This window comes from Helicoverpa zea, chromosome 6, assembly GCF_022581195.2.
Source record: "Helicoverpa zea isolate HzStark_Cry1AcR chromosome 6, ilHelZeax1.1, whole genome shotgun sequence".
Classification (NCBI taxonomy): Eukaryota; Metazoa; Arthropoda; class Insecta; order Lepidoptera; family Noctuidae; genus Helicoverpa; species Helicoverpa zea.
This window is the reverse complement of record NC_061457.1, coordinates 3,140,880-3,163,769: the sequence shown is the minus strand read 5'-3', so window position 1 is coordinate 3,163,769 and position 22,890 is coordinate 3,140,880. Positions and strand designations below refer to the sequence as shown.

At 35.1% G+C, this 22,890-nt stretch overlaps 1 protein-coding gene across 1 annotated transcript in view; it reads right to left on the bottom strand.

The window, feature by feature from the left end:
* LOC124631184 (nitric oxide synthase-like protein) overlaps positions 1-5,081 on the bottom strand; it is a 34,251-nt gene extending 29,170 nt beyond the window's left edge. The window contains exon 1 of the mRNA XM_047165412.1: positions 4,848-5,081. Within this exon, the coding sequence (XP_047021368.1) occupies positions 4,848-5,081 (234 nt within the window). The remainder of the gene's footprint in view (positions 1-4,847) is intronic.
* Positions 5,082-22,890: the final 17,809 nt, after the last annotated feature.

Sequence of the window (22,890 nt, the reverse complement as noted above, 5' to 3'; positions counted from 1 at the left end):
TCTAGCTTAGCTAACAATAGAGACGGCATATAACAATGATAATTAAAATATAAATTATCCATAAAAGTATCCGTCTACAACTCCCTTCTACTCAAGTTTAACACCTTCCTTTATTTTATGAAGTTCCTAACTGAATCTCGAATCTTTATGTCACACATATTTTATGTGAAACAGCAATATTTTCACGCTGTGTAACCATAAAAAGAAAATGCTCATAAACTATGATGGTGTTTTTATGGCCTTTCAATCATTTCACGATACAAATTCCTATGGTTTATCACTGAAATAAAATGGTTGAATTTATCAATTTTTCGATATTTGAAGTGATAAAATAAGGGATGTCAGCTGAAGCAACGCTTGTATCATTAGTTGTTATAAAAAAAATACACTGGATAGAACAGAACCTAAGCCAATCAAAACCATACCTAACCGTATTATGAAAAAATAATAAGGACACACTGCCAACCAATCAAAAGATTGTCGTCTATAATGATAGATCGATAACATTCGCTTGATAAGTAAATATTTGGAGTAGGTCAATCTAGCTAACCTAACATGAGAACATTTTTTCCAAATATCGTTGTCTATTTCAAAAGAAAACATATACAGTTATTAGTTTCGATATGTTCTTTATCTTGATATTGTAGATAAGAAATTATAATAAGAAGTCCTTATACATTGAGTATGAAATAATATATCGAGCTTAAATATATAGAGTAGCTGTGTGATGATAATATCTTAGGTCTTAAATATTTTTATAAGAAATCAATTTCAGTTCCTTTAAATTCAATGACTTCTTTAATCCATATACCTATAATCATGACTTCATTCAAATTACGAAAGGCCACGAAAACATACCATAACCTCGCAGCTTTTTAAAGCATTTCATTCTTTCCAAGCCAACACATTATCCAAGTCAAAGTCAGTTTGCAAACAAGTTTGTACCAATTTCGCCGATCGCTTTAAATAGTACGATGTTGGCTCTCGTCACTTTAACTGAGATCAGCTTTATCGGGGCAGCCGACGCTTGTTCTATCAACTCCGATTAGGCTTCCTTTCAAACTGTATATATAATTCCGTCTGGCAGTTTGCGGTAATAAATGGAAAGACTTAAAAATTGTACCTACCACTATAGTTACATAGATCTAGAATAAAGAGTATTTTCACCATAAAGTAAATAACCAGTCTTTGACTTTCACACGCAGAAAACCTTAAAATCGTTTGAACAAGTCAATTATTATATACCAAAGCGATCCGCGAGGAAAAACCGAGCAAAAATGTCAGCAGTGTAAAAGCGCTGTTCGAAGTTGAATTCGTGAAACTAGATCAATATGATTTTTCCGATCTATCATTCCTTCTTTATACGAGAATAGGCCCTTGCTCTGCTACGAAACGCAGTAAGTATCATAATAATTACGTGAAACTAAGATCAATATGATTTTTCCGATCTATCATTCCTTCTTTATACGAGAAGAGGCCTTTGCTCTGCTACGAAACGCAGAATCATAATAATTACTTGCATGAACGTCAGTGTAAATATCTTATTGCAATCTCAACAAAGACTAATCAGGTGAACGCACTTTGATAACGTAAGCCTAATTATATCACAATTATTTACCAGCAATTTATTAATAGAACATGCATATTTGCATTTTATACAACGGCACATAGTAACTGCATGATTATTTTAATCTAATGCTAAGATTATTATGGTATTGTTTAGTATGATAATAATGCCCTACACATATGTAGACAGGTAAGTAGATATAATTTAATTTAATTTTTGCGATGCTAGTCTTGTATAGTTGACCGATGTTCAGGCAGAAAATGATGCTGAGTTTAACATAATAATTATCTTACATTAAGTTATAAGCAGTTATAAGTGAGCCAATAACTTTAAAAGCTTTACTAAGTATTTAATAACTTTTAAACATATTTTTTCACATTTTTTTATTATAGTTAACCGTAGGTTACAACGTGATATGAGGATTATGTATAGCCAAAAAAATATATCTCCCTTATATCCTGTAACTTCCGTGAAATATTGTTATAGGTTGTAATACAATAACTTAGTAGGTAGATTTTTGCTGAAAACCTCGAATTTTATTCTCATTATGCTGTCAGCTGCCCTCGGTTCCCGTGACATAGCATAATGTAAAAAGAGATACAAAATTTTATTTTCGTACAATAATCTAAAAATATTTACCTAGCTAATTGAAAAGGTCAACAGAGGATTTTCTATAGTTTTTAAGAGAGCTTTCGATAGTAAGTTGCTATCATTGGTCGCATATTTTCATAAAAAAATGCTCGACAAGTGTTATATTAAGTAGGTACAATATTCAACAAAAATGCCTTCGAGTTAACAAAGTTTGAAATCGAGATAAGTACATCGCTATGCATCGATTCCAAACTATTCGCGAACAAATCGATTATCAAAAATGCAGATCTAAAGTGCACCAACATACTTTAAAAGCATTCTATTTTAAAACTACATACATTATGCGTTATCTTCGGTTCACACCCTACATGCGAAATAAAGTTGGGGCACAGTAACTTTGGAACGTCGGCATGCCTCGCGGCAGCACCACGGGCCAAGTTTCAACGCTCCAAGAAAGATATAACAAATAAATATTCTATCATTTTTGCGAATGGAATGAGTTGGTTAAAACTTGCGTTTCCCGAGTAGGTTTTTGAGTGTTAAATATGCATCGGTGCTAAGCTTTTTGCCTTTTAAATATGAACGCGGTATTGTTAAGAGTTCCCCTCGAAATAAAGTTTTAATACAACTGGGATATAGCGAAACTTTGTTCGTATTTCATGTTTGTTTTGCCTCTAGTGCTACTTAATAGAAATATTTATAATGAAAAGACTACTTTTTAATGAAATTCAGGATAAAACATTCAAATTCTAAAGGTGTCTTTTTTCATGAAAACGTCTTAATTACGAAATATTAATGGCAAAATGGTAATAGGCATCCGTTTCGTCTCATCTTTCAAGTCAAATGAAACCATTTTGTTATAACCGCTCGAATCTGTCGTCCATAAATTATTCAATACAGCGTATAAGATTTATGGTAGGTAAATTTATACTTTATTGGGACTAATACTCAGTACTTAAAGAATTTATGTACAAAAAATGTTTTCTATTTATAGACTTACTTTTGGTAGTAACATAGATTACGTGTTTACGTGCATCGGAGAGCACGTAAATGTCGGTCCTGCGCCTGATCTCTCTCCGGTCGTGTCGGATTGCCGTCCCATCGGGTTATGAGAGTGAAGGAATAGGGAGTGCACCTGTGTTTGCGCAAATGCTCGTGCACTATAATATGTCCTGCGCAGCTGGCTGATCTCCTTAAATGAGAACAGCCGCCGTTGCCGAAATCGGCCGTGGACGCCATTATTATTAGATTAACAAATAAGTTCAAAACGTTAACAAGTAAGTTTTAATTATGTTCTCCTGTAATATTTTCGTAAAAAGGCGCATTCTAAAAACAATACCTTCAGTAATTCTAAACAATTGACTGCTCCTAACATTACAAAGTAAGCGACAATCGTTAAATCAGTGTTGTCTACAGCTAAAACAAACAAAACTAATTCACCGTGAAAATCCACTGCTGTATATCCTATTTTGTTTTGATCTTTGATTTTCAATAGCGCGTTAGTGTGTGTTAAACGTTTTTCATTTCTTATCGAGTGGTTTTAATCACCTAGCAAGCCCTAGTCTCAGACTTTTCTCAAATCAGCCTAACGGCCTCTGACGTGGAATTGTAACAGCGACTGTTGCTGGGTAGCAATCGGGGATGCAGACTTTACGTGCCCTCCTACGCACGGAGGTGTTACTTCCGGACTCCAGGCTGCTTTGTAGAAGTTTCTGAAACTCAAAAAGCGATTTCGGCCCGTTCCGGGAATAGAACCTGAGACCTCGTGCACAGCGGTCGCGCTAAGACAACTAGACCAACGAGGCAGTCACACACAGTTAAGCTATGTTAGTGTCCACGTAGACCACTGTGTGAATGTGTGTGTAGGTACACAGTCTATGTGAGTTTACACATTACTTTATGGGCGAAACGCACCAAATTGCCGGGTAATAAAATCACAAACCTCGTCACGGTGAATGATATAAGTGTTGGTACATATTTAACAAGTAATATTCGTATTTACAACTATTGGATTGGATAGGCACCAACATAACAAAAATTCAAGTCATCACATTTTTTTAATGAAATATTTTAAGTAAGTATATATTAGGCAGGATTTTTTTTTTATTTCTAACGAGTGATATAAAATCAGTGAATTCAACATAATTTATAAAATCATATTAGGAGAGAGGATAAAAAATGTTTTGGAAAAACAAATTAAATCACTATTCTATATTGTTATGAATTCTATTCACATGACTATCCTGCGCTGCATTATCTAAGTTAACTATTGACTTTGTCGGCGCGTGCTTAGATCTTCAGTAAATATCGGAATTACCTAATCTGTGTAGACATGTTATATTAACTTATAAAACATTTACAATATTAAATGTTTTGATGATTATTTTCAACAACTCGCGATATACCAAAGCGGCCCCTTTTGTAGCTATGAATACTCAAATAATTTAGGCAATATTCTTTTTTAATATTTAAGAAGCAGTTTTAACTTGGAAACTTTTTTTTATTTTTTACAATTCAAAGGAAGCAATGTTCCACCACAAAATGTTTAATGTGCAAAAGTTAGCTTTTCCTATGAAGAACCTCATATTTTCACATTCTACTCCTATATTTTAGTAGTCTTAATAAACTTAAAACTAATTTAAAACAACCCCAAACCGTATCAGAACCTGGACAACTAAAAGACACTCACTGCTCTAGGACACGTAGTAGCATACAGCCGATCATACAAGTATTCCCGACTCTCAAGATTCTTCAGCACCTTAGGCCTGACGACCCTTCGAACAGGCTTGGTCTTCACGCACGGCAACTCTACGGGACACGACTTTAGAGGCCCGACTTGGTCTAACACACTTCCATTTCCATTCGCAATTGTCAACGTCTCATTCAATATGTTCTCAGAATTTTGCGCGACACCGGGAGCCATTGTTTTTATTCTTTCAATGAATGAGGCGCACGCGAAACGCGACGACACTAATCGATGGTAGGGACCGGTGTAGTATTTATAACTGTTTTATCTTATGCGCCTGTCACAGTATAGTTTTGACTATTTACTTATGTCGAGATCTGGCTTGCGTGTTGACGGTTGAAAGCTTATCTGGCTTACGGAAATGGAGGCTCGTGGTATTGTTTTGAAGGGGATGCATATATATATTACATTTTAACAAAATTGACAAATTGAAAACCATTTGACTAACTTAAAGTTGGTTGTAACAGCAAAAACCAACTGCTTAAAAAGTGAACTATACTGCGTACCTAATAAAAATAAGACTGTAGGGACCAATTAAAATCTAGAACGGTTCACACTCCAATAATGAGACCTGAAAGTCTAAGTAACTGTGGACTTATTTTTTTTATTTAATTACCTTGATTTTCTTATTCTTATTCTTATTCTTCATATTTTTTTTTTGTTTGGTCCTCTTTTAACCCAGTCGTTTTTTTAGGGATTGATGAAAAAAATGCGTCGCAATTCAATAGAAGTGAATTCAAGTTGTTATAGGCTCTGAAGCGTTCTCATTAAGGTTGATGAAACTTATTAATATAATCCCCTATAATAAACATAGAGTTAAGTTATTTCAGGTGTAACTATGAAAATGTTTGGCTATTCCTTTGTTATATCTGCTGTAACTTTTAATCCGTGTTTATTAATAAGGCTCAATATGTGTAACCGTTTTCCGTCCGTATAGCTTATGTTACTCGGAAAGTATGTATCTTTCCAACAGTGAATGCATTTCTAAAGCCGGTCCAGTAGGTCCATTACAAGCAAACAAAAACAAATCCTTTCTCTTTATAATATGAGTGTACATGTAGATGAACGCTGAAAACGTCAATGTGGTCAGTCTAAAGTAAATAACCATATTAGCCATACATATACAGTCGACTCTCGTTAATTCGAAACTCGAGGGACTCTTAAAATATTACGAATTATCGAGTTTTTGAAATATTAAATGGTTCGAAATTTGTGAGAGAAAATAAATAAAACTTCAAATTACTAAGTATTGATCAATTATTATTTGTTAACTGCTATTTTATAACAATGTCAAAAGTTTAAAGACACATTTGTGTGCATACATGTATTCATAATGTAATTAATCTTTCGAAACAGCTCCGTCATACTGCTTCAAGAAAAGGTTGCTGCTACTCAGACTGCTCTCTGACTCCTGACTTAGAATCTTTCCGCCTCATTCTCTCTGCAACTTTGAATTCTCGAGTGTTGGACGACTAAGAATTCGAATTAACGCGTCGTTTTGTTATAAAGCAATGCTATTTTCGTTCGAAATACTAAGTGCATAAAAATGTATTGATTTAGTTCGAAATATAAAGAGATTTTGTAGGGAACTTGTGGTAACTTTGAATTAACGAGAGGTTCGAAATATCGCAGGTTTGAATTAACAAGAGTCGACTGTATTATCGTAGGATTATGAATGACACGCTTAAACTAAAAACCCTTTGAACACAATCTAATACTTTGATAAATATTTAACGTGAATCATATGTAACACTGTAGTATTCATCACGCGGTTTCAATGATAAATATTTACTTATGTGCCACCTATGTTTGTATACATTTAAGTATCTAACCTAAATGCATGGACGTTGAACTGTTTGATTTGTGCACTGAAACCGTTTCAGTGGGTTGCTGACCTATGCGTGCTTCAAATAAATTAAAAACAACTCAAAGTTGGATATTATGAGACATCCTTGGATGAACCATCGTCTATTATGGCCTTACTACAAAAACTTTAACCACTGTTTTACACTTGTCTAAAAAAAATGTGGCTCCAAAATGAACCATATGTCAACGTCATAATTTGTCATTTTTTTAGACAAGTCTTAAACTGACGTTAAAAAGTTTTTGTGGTAAGACGGTTTGTCTTTATTTCTTATATTATTTTTTTCTTTCATTCCATATACATTAGTGTTTCTTAAATATTTTATTTTTATCTTAGATATTATCGATTTACTAGTAATTCTTGAAGCCTATGTCTAGAGGTATACAAATATGATATAGCTAAAGAGTTTGTTTTTTTGAACGTGCTTTTCTCAGTCTTAGATAGAAAGGAGTATTTGCTATTTCAGCCTTATAAAGGTCGCCGGAAGACGCTGGATGTAGGTCGCCTCCAACAGGTATCTGTGGAGATGGCCTCCCCCTTAGATCTCCACAGATACCTATGTTCAGCAGTGGACGTCCTATGGCCGAGAAGATGATGATGAGGATGATTTAGGTACTATTTCAGACTTGTTTTTTTCCGGGTGAGCGAAGTAGTTCCCACGGGATAAAGACGCTTATAAAATTCAGTCAAGAATACAAGACACCTAAAACCTTACTTTAATTCCTTCATTTTATTTTCATATTGAAATGACCAATCTCTTAAGTAATTTCAGAGGGTGAATGACTGAAGATGTCTGAGATAGGAGTTCAAGCAAACAAACATTTTTGAAAGTAGGTTGACGAAGAATAATATTATGTAAGTACATGTCTGCATTCAAAACAATGTTAACACGACATATGTATGCACCATTGACTAATACCTACATATACACAGGCTACATATTTATAATATACTTACTTCGTATACATATAGGACTGATAGGTAAATATAATACAAAGATAAAATAAATTTAACTGTCTGTAAATGAATTATTCATTTAATGCATTTTTCTTAAAACCTAACAGGCTACATTTGACCTAGGCTATGATAATTTAGACTGTGTAAAAATTTAAACAAACGATTATCATATTTTTCAATTATCTATAAATCTTCACATTTAAACTTGTACATTCCGCAAATAATATTCGAATTAATTAAAATAATCCTTTTCAAATACTTTTTCTTCTATCATTTAACGTATTTTCAGTCATACATTCACGTTGTGGTCTATGTGCCACAGTAAAAAAAAAACAATCGAAAATTCAGTAGTCAACAAACAAAAGAAGAATTTTAAAGCTTCCACCAAATATGGAGATGTTTACTTTCTACGTAATTTCCAAGTAAACAAATGCGGTGTCACCATGGAGAACAAAATGACTAGCGGAGGTGCCATAACGGAACATCGCCTGAGCGGGGGACGAGGAACGTTACTGTTATCGCCCTTAAACGCCTTATTTTGTATTATACCAAAACTCGTTGACAGATTTAAACCCTAATTTAAGTTCTATTAGTTGATAATTTTCTCTATTGTAACTCCAAGATTATGTAACTTATAATAATAAGGAAACTTCGCACTCCGAGCCACAAGGCACGAGCACAGCTTAGTTTGTGGCTCGAAGTCAACTACCAGAATGTATGTTACTTTCTTGTCAATAAACGTTTTTTTTTTTTTTATATGTCTCAAAGAACCCGAACGCCTCATTAGTTCACCCGTAACTGGTCGTCGTGGTCATGCCCATCGTACGAATTTGACCTATAATAAAGCGCCTGACCTACCTGCATCATGGTTTCTCCGCTCATCTCTTTACTCCGTGGGTGTCACAGAAGTAGATTCTCGCAGTATTATCATGTTCTGAGTATAACGGATAGCAGTGGGTGCATGACTTTAGACAAATATTGTATGTAAGGCACATGACTTGATTGTAGTGTTTGCTCACCCGATTGTGCTGTTTAAATAGATATTAAATAATTTGTTGTATATTGAAATTTGATTATTTGTGTTTTGTTTTTGTTTGGCAACTGGAGAGTAGGTTATTGATTTTCAATTTGTAAACTAGTAAATTAATTTTGTTGTTCAGTAGAATATTTTAGGAAAGGTAAGGTGACTGAAACTCAAAAAACTAACAGCTTATTGAATTATTATTCAGGTAAACTTATTAGGTCAGTGGTTTATTCAATAAAACATTTTATATAAAATTATTAAACATTCATTTATATTTATTTTGTTTTGTGACCATCAATCAATCATCCCGAGATGTTCTAATTTTTAAGGAAAAAAAGTCCCTAAATGCATTTGTTTAATGACGTCATCGTTATATCCTGGTAATAGCTCATCCTGGCATATTCTAACACAAAATGACCAAATAGTTTACATTAAAACCACAGCATATCCACGTGGCTGAATGTTTATTAACACTGCTCTCAAATAATTATACAAATGAGGCTGTTTTCATAAAATACCACTCAGTCATGCATTTATTTTAATCATTTACTTATTTGATTATTTTGCAGCTTCTAAATCATGTTTTATAATTTATCAACAAGGGTGGTACGCGCGTATGTGCGGTCATAGATGGTTATATAATTAATAAAAATATTCGATGAATCTTAGAACCAAAACCTTCCGATGGTCTTTAAAATAAATTCTTTCAGATATTTTTTACATTTTATTTATTCGCAACGAGAACCTCCAATTCCCAAATTGATATTTGCCTACTAAATAAAATGTTCTCTCAACATCTCTAATCAATTTTCTTTCAACACGAAATATGAAAAGTACAGTATCTATACATATAATAAATCTGTAGAGAAGTAATTTTTGTACATTGAAGAAATTGACAAAAAAAATAGCCAGCATGTTAAAGGATAACTAACAGAACCCATTTCCATCATTTTTGTCATTTTTGTCTGTTTGTCTGTTTGTCTGTTTGTCTGTTTGTCTGTTTATCTGTTTGTTTGTTCGGGATTCACGTAAAATCTACGAATTAAATGCAGACAATGCTTATACACAAAAATTCTACGTAACTTGGGGTATTACTTAGTTTTTGTTTCATCGAAATCGATTCACTCTATCAAAAGATATGATTAATTTTGTGAATTCAAGATGTAAAATATTACGACACGCAATCTATTTGTCAAAACTGTACATTTGAATGTTGTACTTATATTAGTTGATCGGCCTATTATTAATCTTTACACAGAAAATCACACTTTTATGAGTAACTTCGAAAGAAAAAAAAAATATGAAAATTTTGTTTAGCCAAGGTTAAAGTAGCTCCATCAGTCTGTGGTAAATAAAATACACCATCAATTTGTCAAAGGAGCGAGGTGGTAAATGACAATATTACCATACATTCTTTATAGAGAATTATTATTTCAACAGATGGAGTTGTGTATTTTCCGTAATTCACCATATTTTAACACGAAGTGTAATTTTTCGATAGACATTTCAATAGTGTTTGTCAGTTTGCCGTGCCACATCAAAATCCAACTATATTATTACCTTGATGAAAGGAAAATTAATAGTTCTCAGCCAAATTTAAAACGGTGCCATCTAAATTATTTTTTGAACATTATGTCAAAAATGATGACTTTAGTGGAACAATTAATTATAATTTAAAGTTACAGATGGAGTTCATATCAGGATTTTTTCATAATTTTGAGTGAGTAGTATTAAGTAGACCTTTTTTTTTCCGACGTCAAAAATCATCAAATGACCCCTCCGGCTGTGGGTTAGCAGCGGTGAGGGAGTGTCAGACTCTTACTGACTAAAAACCGTCGTGTTCCGTCATAGGCCTTTTGTGTACCAGGGCCGCGGTATCTCTTTCGAACAACCCGCAGCCCCGGCAGGCCTTGGCCCTGCTGGGCCCCGCTGGGGTTGTATTAAGTAGACCTTAATTATTTTTTCTGATGCAAAATATGTTAACTTAATCCTAGAAGAAATGAGGATCTATCTCTCGCAAGCGCTGCTAAGCGTGAGGTAGGTAATGTAGGATTCTGTAGCTTTAAAAACAAGCCCAGATACAAAGTGCAGATAAGAAATGGGAGCTTTCTCGATTTAATACCATACACACGTAAAATGCTTTATGCGTCTGAAAACGTACAAATTACGCGCCGCATACCAAAGACATGTTTACTTTCAACTTCTGATCGCAAATACACTGTTCACGATTACGAACAGTCTCAGTAAGACCCGAGCCAAGTCTAAAAACCCTAAAAAACACCTTTTATATAAAACTACGTTTGATGTCATTTAATCACAAAGACAGAATTGTTCTCTGTTGCAAATCCTATCCACCTATATCCTATCCTAATCCAGAATGCATTGCAGGTGTGCATTGCACAAAAACCAATGGTATCCTATTCGAGAAGTCAAAAGACTTGACCTGCTAACGTCAGCTTCTGCGCTAAGCAAGTGTTCTTAATAGTACCATCAGAATTACATTCATCGTTGAATGAGGTGATTAAATTTTCAGAAACCACAATAACAGTAGGAGCCAAAGCGTATGATCGCTTCATAGAGCTCTGATTGGCCCCAGGTGACCAAGTCAGGTCTGATTTGTTTGTTCATCAGATCTTTGAAAGTGTTTCGGTGGATACTTACTGTCGTCCTGTTTACGTGTGACACAAAATATGGTATATAAACGTCCTCCGCAAGAGCGAAATTTTCCCGGTGTGCGGTAGTGACGCACAGTATACAACACTTATGTTTCTTTTGATTTGCTGGCTCCACCAAGAAATGGCAAATTGCGAGCGTACATTTTGAAAATCTTGGCAAAACTGCAGGTTTCAAGTACGAACACATGAAGATACGATCGCACAGATACGTACATTTTGCCTATTCGTGAACTAATGCAAACATTTCGGTGGAGTCCCGGCTTAGGCCACCACACGTGTGAGTAGCGCGGGCGCCGCGCGTGCGTTGCGTGAGCGTCGCGTTTTGCTGCCCTGCGGCACTTGCAGCGCGCTCGCGGCGCGCACGCGCCGCTCTCCTTGACGTTTAACTGCTAAGGCGTTTAGCGGGCGGCGAGGCGGGGATAGCGGGCGAAGGGGTAAGAACGCAACTCGAGCGCCGCGTGCTCGCCGCGAGCGCGTCGCTTGCACTCTCCACACATGCCGCAGGGCAGCAAAACGCGACGTTCACGCAGCGTGCTCGCGACGCCCGCGCTACTCACACGCGCGAGGATCACGCACGCCTAATGTGGGGTCAGCCTTACCATAGTGAGTAAGTGCACAGAAAATCCCCGTCATACAAGTGTTTCTCCCCAGTAGTGAAACTATCCTACCCTATGCGCCTGCTGATGATGATGACTCATTTTATCATCCATCCAGCTATTCCCCAACTATGTTGGTGTTGGCTTCCAGTCACCGAATCTGTTTGAGTACCAATATTTTGCTTGGAGCGACTACCTATCTACCTATCTTCAATCCAGTCAACTACACAAGACGATATCCATGGTAAGACTGACAGACTTTCTGGCTTCTGATTAGTCGCAGCAGCTGCAGAAAATGTACAAATGACAGCTTTGTCAGACTCAAAGCATATAGACATAGATTATAGCTGTTTCCTGTGAAAATTACTTACGCACCATACGTAATAATTTTCCAAATTGGCTGACTAGATCCAGAGATATTCACAACGTCACAAACTTTACTTCTTTTGTTTAGATAAATGGTCACATCCACAACACAACCTTGATCAATGAATCTATGCGACTGCTAAGTGCTAATCATAATTATACTGTCACGTGAAAGAATGCACCTACGGGATAAGTAGTATTTTGACTATTCTATATTGCCCACGCAGACGAAGTTGCGGGCAACAGCTAGTTTACACAATAAAACAGCATGTTATCCATGGGCACAAAAACTAGTCTCGGGACAAACAATGAACTCATTTGCTAGTTCGCCACCCGCTGCACGGGCGACAGCAAAAAAGTCCGGATTAAAACTTAGCACTGCTAATTGTTCGGAAAATGGATATGGACTGTAGATTGTTTATGTTTTCGACCGCTTACTATATTAATTATTTATTTTACTAATATCTACTCTAAACTTTTTCATCTCTTAAATCTTTTACCTCCATTTCAAAACCTACCTGATAAGCCTTCAGGCAATTTAGCCTGTTTACCCTATAGGCGTAAAAAAGATGATACCCTTAATTACTTTATTCAGACAATTTAATACAGTTAGTAACGAATATAATTAAGTGGTGACATAATCATTACGCTTTATTACCATTTTACCAACAATCTTCTTAGAGGTAATAAAATACATTAATGTTAATACTATGACCAATTATATTAGCACGAATCGCAACGGGGAAATAACATAACATTTATCAGAAAAGTAGTAAAGGCTAAACTCTACCTATTGATCTCTGATAGATAGATTTATTATGAAAAAGTAGTATTAAAATAATGAGTTTTGATTAACAACTTACCAAGCTGTATACTGCATATTTGTTGGCTGAAAAAAGGTTAATTCTCAAAATATCGACTCAGATTGAAACATACATATATATCCTACATTTGCTTTCAGGTTTTCACCACCCAGCAATCGGTAGACAATAAATACAAAAATGTTCTCGAAAAATCGCAAAGAAAACTCCGAATGATGAAAGGAATTTAATATCGTATACAAGGCCAATACTTTTCCAAGTTTACGCGGATCGTGACCTACCTCACCCAACACAGTTATTATCCATCTTATTATTGGATTATTCATGTTCCCAAACCGTTTCAAACCGTAATCTTTATTTAGGAAACTTTTTCGCCTTGGAAATTATGATAATTCTTGTTATGCAAACTAATATTCTTGAAGGGGGATTTCGCACAATTTGTTCAGGATTATCTTAAGACCCACTTATTGGACTGAAGCTGGCTTACAAAACTTTTTGATTGTCTTGTTTACAGTACTCAGATATCTCGAGATCTTTAATGGCAATCTTTACAGTGGGGAAATAGGCGGAGTGTAGGCGTGTTGGCACAACTGCAAAGTTCAGGCGCTGTTGCTGGTTGTAATTCATAAAAAATGTCACATGAAAATTAAGAATTTCTTTGCCAAAAATTAAAATATTCGTCTGGCTTTATTATATCTTCATTCCAAGGTTCCGTAATAAACAGGAGTCTCAATATTTCCAGACGTGTACATAACTTCTTACTCCATTTCATCAACAAGCTAAATCCCGAGTAACTAGGAATAACCACGCTGGCCACTTTCATCTCAGTTTCTCAGCTTTCACGAACACTCTTTGAGGAAAATACCTAATATAGTAATAATATCGAGTTACGAAAGTGGATTAGCGCGTTCATCTCCCTGTTACTGATATCACGTCAAAGCGTTAGTTCCATAGCCGATGGGTATTAATAAAAAAGTTAATCGTGCGTGCAAAGGCAGCGCCCGTGTCGGCCAGCCCGTCAGCCTGTGGACACGAGAAATTCGACTTAATTTTATCACTAGACCGGTGGAGTGACGTTTAAAACGTTTTTGAAAGATTGGTTTCAATATGAGTGTCTTTTTTTGAGTTTCTTTGGCGAATGTGCAAAAAAAAAAGTTGTGGTGGACTGGAGGGTAAAGAACCAACCTCTCAAATATGAGGGCGTGGGTTTGATTACAGGACAGCCAAAAAAAATCGAAAGTCTGTGTTTCGGATGGCATGTTAAAATGTAGGTCCCGGCTGTCATGGAACGTCCTTGGCAGTCGTTACGGGTAGTCAGAGGCAAGTAAGTAAGTCTGACACCAGTCTAGCCTAGGGGTATTGGGTGGCAAGGGTAACTGGGTTGAGGAGGTGAGATAGGCAGTCGCTCCTTGGTACTCAGCTGCATCCTGTTAGACTGGAAGCCGACCCCTACATAGTTGGGGAAGGGCTCGGGAGATGATGATTGGCGATAGTGCAAGTTTGATTGGCAGGTCGGTTATTATGTGTAGGATTTAATTTTGTGTGATCAAAGTTTTACATGTAAACAGCAAGGAAATAATGAACAGCTGTCTACTGTTATAATAATGTTTTTACATTTTATTTTGTCAATAAACAAATAGGTACATAAAAATATTAACGTGAAAAGGTACCTATAAATATGTATCGTGTGCGTCAAAATTTTAACTATGCCTAAGAGTTAAGTTAATGATTTCAGTTTAACGCATATTTTTCGCCAGTTTCAGGTGATCGGATTTGTTTTCGATACTAACGCAGCTTTTAACGTTTTTGCTTGGGAATGGAAAGTTAAAAATTCTATTAAGTTTTCGATATGCTAGTCCGGCAAAACTGAAACGTTTCTGTTGATCGTTTCTGATATTTTAAATTTCGGTTGATAGCTCTACCTCTTTATAAAAAAAGGTTTTTTTGTGTTATTTTTATTTTATTTTAAATTTTTACTTATTTTATTTACACCTTTTTACCCTCGAATCGTGATATATTGTACCGACGATTACCTAATTGTAAGACACCTGTTTTTCACAATTGAGGAGCGTTAACCGGTCAATAGAAATCTCAACGATAATAGGCCAAATTTTGCCTAAGTTTAGGGCCTAAGCCAATCAGTAGAACTACATGGACTTCCACTCAAACTAGATCATAAGTTAGCACCTAAATCGGAATACCTAAATTGGCAGCATCTCGACAAGACATTAATAAACCTCAGTAGGCCACAACATAATTAATATCTGCCGAGCGATATTCCAAAGGTTAGATATAAATATTCATCGATCCTCACCCACTGGGCTGGTGAAGATATGGATCTAATTCGCCAGTAATGTATTGCGAAGCAGCCGTTTGCATAACATTGTTTAGAACTACCTTAATTGAGGATGTTCGGAAATTAATTTCGGAATTGTCGAATTAAAATTTGGAGAAACAATTGAAGATAGATACATATGCAGGTTTTTTTGTTGAAGGTAAATTTTCTTGTAATCGTAGCAGGAATAACTGTATTTGATTGAAATAATACAAACTTTAGAAAGGAAAAGGTCTATTTCATTACAAACCAATAAAATTGAGTGTATCAAACTTGGTGAAAGCGCGTCTAAGAACTACAGAAATCGCGACTTCGTCAAAAAAAACTGGATATAGGTTAACATTGCAGTTGGGGGGAGGGAAAAACCGTACGTATACTCTATCTGTTATCGATAATTCCCTTTCTAAAGCAACTTTTACAGATAGGTATGTATAAAGCAGTCTACCATAGGAAGTGCTACATCCCTTTATTGAAACAATATTAAAAATAATGAGTCACAAACTCATGCTTTGTCCACAGAGTGCCGCGAGCTCGAATCACATGACAACTGATATTTGCTCAACGTACACCTATGTTAATAATATTTGAACAGATATTATCAGCTAAAACTACGTATGTATGTATATCTTGCCTATGTTTCATTTTTCGCAGACTGCATCGTATATTGTAAAGTCTGAATTTAGATGGATACTAATCTGCAATTCTTAAAGATCGACAAAAAATATGATGTTGTTCTTAAACAATATACCTATTTATTTATTGCTTTATGTACATAGTTGCCATTACACAGTTCCTTAGAACTATATACAGGCGTTCCCTTTAAAGGCGTAGCAAATTACTTAAAACTAACTATTGTTACTTATCATTGTGGAATAACAACTTATAATAATAGCAGAAATATTCGAATATCAAAATAAATAATCTTTAGAAAACCCATTACGCACGCTTCAATGGTTATCCTGCCGCAATGTTAACAGGCGTGCATTCATCGAAGCAATTGCATCGATTTCCAAGTGAAAAACCCGTTTAAACTTCACCAGTAAAACAAAATATTGATACTGTTCCCTTAAATTGGCCGACACGGTACATTGCAGCCCAATGGCTGGATTAATTTAATTTTATACGAACAAAAAACCAACATCAATTTTTCAGTCTGATTGCTTGATTTTTATTTACACAGAAACGTTTAGTCTGCTACGAAATGAAGTGGAATAATTTTTGTAACAAGTAAATCATGGAGCTTGCTTTAACACGTCTTAAGTAGATTAAGAGAGTTTAGGCTGCCTTAACTAATACTAAAGTTGGTTCGTTTATTTTGCTAAATCTTTTCGTCTAGGACTAGCTTATTAAGTTTAACTTATTAGAAAGGTTAGGTACTTGAAAAGAGGATCAGGTGGTTATACTACTTTATCTTTAATTACCTATATTTTAGGATTACTAGAATCATCTGCTTGCTGAAACGATTAATGGATAATGAAAAAGTTCATATTCATACAAAATGGCGTAAACAAATCGCAACTTCAATACAATAAGATCCTTATTCCTACAAACAACCCGGTGTCAAAGCCCGGAAGAAAAAAAAACAGGTGAATACCTATATAGCAAAATGATGCCATCATAATCTAGGTCCCACACAACGTATTATTAAGCAATTTGGGGGAACACCGCCGATCGCAGATAGCTCACGTTCCTATCTGCATCAGATCACCGATTACTGGTGATAACAGATTAAAGAGAGCGAAAGTCCTCTCGCCAACCCTCTCGAGGTGATTTATTAGATTCTTTTCAGATAACGCACCATGTATCGCTTTGTGAGCCTAAACGGTATTTTTGTTGTAAATATTCTTTTGTTTTCAGACCTTTGTTTCGGTTGGTATTTGTCATTGATGCTATTTTTGGTGAATGAAATTAATTGATCTGTGATATTGATGGATTTGTTATTGTAAAGAATTGGTGTTAAGTAAGATTCAGATTGACCGTGGCACGGTGGGTCGGATTTATAACTGTAATGATTATTTTTTTTATCATTTATTTATTCTTAAACATATTAATTACATTTTTAATATTAAATATAAAAATAAAAAACATTTAAAAATATACAAAATCATTTAATTTATTATTATAAATCGTCGTATAAGTCGTATTTAGACACTCTAAATGCAACCACCATAACAAAGATTGTATTACTAACAATCAAACACATGACAACCTTCACGTACTGCGTCAAATAAACTCATATCCTTACTTTCTTCACCGCCATAAATAAAAACGACGTAAGCAATCGTTATCATGATAAATATACAAACTTTTTTACACAAGACACTAGTTCTCTGACACGTGCGTGTCTATAAAAGAGTGCGATAGTCGTAACTTCGTAACACAACAAACTGGGTAACATATTATTAGGGTACAATCGTTGGTAACACCTTTTGTTGTAGTAAAAAGGAAGATGTTTCTTTGTTGTACAACATTATTTGGGAACTGTTTCATTCCCGTAAAAGCGGCTCTCGGTTAATCATATAAAGAATCTGCTAATTTTATAGTTTGCGGAAAAGTTTTTGTCGTTACGGAAAATGGTGAAAAGAAACTGTTTTAAGTGTCGACGGATGATGATGGTATTGAATAATTGTGCTATCATTAGAGTCCAGAGGTCTTTTCAGTACTAGAATAAGTACCAAGAAAAGGATAAGACGTAAACTAAGTGTAGGTTCTAACTAAACATTGGTCTCGCTTTACGATTGTAGTTTTCACATCTACAGTACATACCGATTCTTCTACTTAAGAATGAAAGATGCTTTTAGCAAAATAGTTTCAGCAAATAAAAACTGGATTAAAAAAACTGCTTTGTTTTTTTTTAATAAATTGCTTTTAATATCTGAGTAGAACACTTTGTTTTTATTAAATGAAATGTTAACCTATTTTGAAATATTCAGTATGCAACAATGCACAATAGTGTGAATACACAAAAAAAAATCTCAAAAGGAACACCTTTCTAATTCATCAGACCAATATGCCTATATAAATAAAATGAAATTTATTTCAAAATACACATTCTAAAATTCCCTCGTCACTTCGCTACCACAGATAACTAATTAACGGAACCTATACTAATATAATCGTATGAACAAACAAAATTAATTTGCTTTACGGATTGCTCGCACACAAAATTGATGGATAACAAATATTTTCACTTGATAATTGAAGTATCTACACCCTAGGTAGGATAGAAAAAATAATCATCTTATAGGGTATGTTCAATCTGATACGTTCGCTCCATCTTTGATTAGACAAACATCTTGCGATAATTGAATATTCAAGATGAGAATATCTAGACTTTGTAACATCTTTGAATTCGATTGTCATACGTAAATTAAAAGCGAACAAATGGGGATGTTAGAGAAAAATTGCAGGCACACGCGGTAAAACATCGTCTCATGTGTCAAAAATATATCATTATTTCAAATAATTTTGATTATTTTTATCTGAAACAAAATTTTCTATTGCTCCTATTGAATTTTCTCTCAAGCTGACGATTATCTAAAATTATATCTACAAATCGAACAAAATGCCGCTGTAGCAACGATGCATCGTTTTTATACGATTGTTCATATAATGATTGCCTAGCATGCGGACAGAACATTCTTTCTCTATAATAATGGTGAGACAATTTAATAATTACCAACGCAAGACGGAGCTGACCTAACACAATGTACATAAATAGTATAATGTTATGCTTTGCTCACATACTAATATAGCCTAACACATAATATACTCTGTATGAACTGGGAGACATAACAATTGTTACATCGCTAGGAGCCAGGTACAAGGAGCATAGAATCTATTCTCTTTCAATAAGTTTCATAAACATATCAGAGTGTCGGTTTAAAAATGTATTCATTATGGTATTATTTAATTAGCTAACAGATAAAATGTATTAACTGTAATACACATAATCCCAAAATAAACTTATATATACAACTAAAAACAATTATTTAACTGAGATGATGATGATGATGATCAAAAAAACTCCTCATCGCTGCCCACCGGAAGTGTACCCAAGAGGCTGGCAGCATTGCCACGTTGGATGGTAATGCTTATGTAATTAGATGTTATAACCGTGATCCAACACATACAAGATCTTCACATTAAAGCTATCTCTCCTAACAACAAATCATTAATCGCAATCGCATCATAAAACATTTATCACGCGATACGTGCTGAAGCAATATTAATTAAGACTGACTGAGAGCATCAAGGTAATGTAGTTACAAACACACATACAATCGTATCGCGTCTAATGCTGAATAATGTCTCGCAGTAATTATGTGACGCTCGTTAAACGCTATGCTGACGTCGCTCTGACGCTGGGTGCCTCTGACGTGGGGTGACGTTAGGCTCGGCTGTCCTAAGTCAGCAGATGACGTGTTTACGCGGCATGTTTCCGAATAAAGCCTGTTTAGAAAAACGGCCTTAATTGGGAGCTTTGATTATGCAAATGGTAATTAGTTGCCTTGGATTGCTGTTGCTTCTGTTGTCTTCGGATTGACTTTGTATGGATGTAAAGGTCCTTGCATTTGTTGAGTAGATGGTAAGTTAATTTAGCATGAGATTGGTTGCGATGATCCAAGATACTTTATAGGAATGTACCATAGAGCGAGATATATCCAATATAGAACAACAAAAAAGATATACATATATTCTATATCTATATAAATAAAAATGAATTGTTGTTCGTTAGTCTGATTAAAACTCGAGAACGGCTGGGCCAATTGAGCTGATTTTGGTTTTAAAATGTTTGTCGTAGTCCAGGGTAGGTCTAAACGGTGAGCAAATAAGGAAAAGACGGTACGAAGTTCGCCGGGTCAGCTAGTATATTTATAAAAATTGTATATAGATAGGAATTTAACACTAAATCAAATATAAAACAATAGGGTCCCGTTTTATCCTCGGTTAGTCCCCGTTTAGTCGTTTTATTTAGCGTTATCGCTTTTTCATAAATAAACACTATTTAGAGGGGTATCGGTACTCTGAGCTGCGACAAAACCAATTTAAAGTAAGCAGTGCCGATCACAACTCGTCTCCTATCAGACTTTGACATGCTTAAAAGTCTTGAAATTGTACAAAATACAGAAAATAGCGCATGGACTGTGAGCACGAAGTCTTAAGGTCTCGTAATCACTGATTTTTAAACAACCTCGTCTCTTGGGAAACTCCGTAGACCTCTGAAGATCTATGTCTGAGCGTTCAAATAGCGTGTTTTCATCCCTGGACATTTTATTAAATAAACTTGCTTACACAGAGATTTTCTGGCATCTGCAGCTCTTTCCTGCTTAAATCATAACAATAATTGGCTATCTGCTCATTTCTTAAAAAAACATACGTTTGGCCAGTAATTTTGAATTCTTGACTCCCTCTCAGCTAAATCATCGTTTAGTAACCCGATGCCTACGGAGTTATTGAGAGCTTCAATACGGCAATAATTTGACTTTTTAGATAGCTTTAACCCTCCTCATCATTTTTCATGTGGTTAATTTTAACATTTATCACAAAATTTGGTATTTTTTAAACGTCAAAGTCCGATAGGAGACGAGTTGTCATCGCCACTGCTTACTTTAAATTGGTTTTGTCGCAGCCAAAGGTACTGATACTCCTCTAAATAGTGTTTATTTATGATAAGGGATATTTTAAAACACGTGGGTACAATATCTAAAGAATAGAACGTTTTACATTAAAATACCGAAACTCCATTGCCATCAATCATCAGTATAGCTCATTTAGAGCAGGTGAAAATTTTATCAAATACGCATAGTTTTTCAAAAATGTTTTGATCTAACAAAAAGGTACATTCATCATTAATTAAAACTGCATTATAATTTTTCTGAAAATCACTTCAAAAACTTTTCAAAACACCGACGAACCTTCTGCCAGCAATTAGTCCAAAACAAGTTTTAACCAATTTCTTAGCAATTCTACAAAATTCTAATTTAGAATACACTCTCACGCATGGCTAACCCTATTGATGCTAGTAACATGCTATAGTCATTAAAATCCTTTTAAATACACGTGAAGTCCTTAAAACTAAGATTTCGCATAGGTGCCCGCCTTTTTTGCAAAAGAGTTTATAATCACAATCACACTTCTAGATAACGTTCAATTACCTCATAATTTCATGTGCTTAAATTGTCATGTTCTCACTAAATAAATTTTTAATCCCTCCTTCTATCTTTTTTACTAGTTATCTGAATGCTCTCCGATGATTCCACTATGTTATTGCCAATAGTGAATGGTCATAAGTACCCATTTTCGCTCAAGAAGGTCCCAACATTTTTTCAGTATGCTCAAGGTATCGTTAATATGACACATTATGCTTTCTGTCGCAACCAGATCGGAAAAGGTTCTTCTAACCACATAGTAACACGAGTCTAGTAGCAATATTGTCATAGGAACTGACATAAACAACCTTTTTATGATATTGTATTGTAATCTTTTGGAAACCAGCCGGTGTGGTTGAATAAAATTATTAGTTTTGTTATTTATTTTTATTCGACTAGTCTAAGGAGGATAATGCATTCTCCAAGTATATTAGTGGAATTAGAAATGAAAAGCTTTAAAATTATTTTGATGCTGTTTATAGCACAAAATCTACATAAGTTAACTGCCTCGTTGGTCTAGTGGTTCGGATTCGATTCCCGGGTCGGGCGAAATCGCTTTGTAGGTTTTAAAAACTTTCACAAAGCAGCCCAGTGCCTGAAAATTGGTGATTGATACACTCTTGCATCGGAGGGCACGTTAATGTCGGTCTCGCGTCTGATCTCTCTTCGGTTGTGTCTTGCATTTATCGCATCGAAACGTTACTATATAATAGAAGTTTGGCACAAAATACAATCAGATATTTGCTGGGAAACTAAAAAAAATAATTGTAATTAGTTCTTAGGCATCCAGGCGTTTTTATATCTACACTAGCTGGTGCCCGCGACTTCGTCTGCGCAGGTTTAGTATTTCGAACAATATGTTTACAAATTGTAGCCTATGTGTTATTCTGATGTATAAGCTATATTATTGTAAAGTTTCATTAAAATCCATTCAGTAGTTTTTGCGTGAAAGAGTAACAAACATCCATACATCCATACATACAAACTTTCGCGTTTATAATATTAGTAGGATATTACCCAATAAGAAAGTAGTACCTACGAAAACCACTGACCTCATTAATTCACGTAACGTTACCAGTTAAGGCCACAACATGATCTAATGGTAACCCGCGCTTTCGTTTGCTCCCTTTTAAAAGCAATAACGTGAAAACCGTGATAGCCTATGAATATTGTATGTTACACCTATCTGTAGGGTA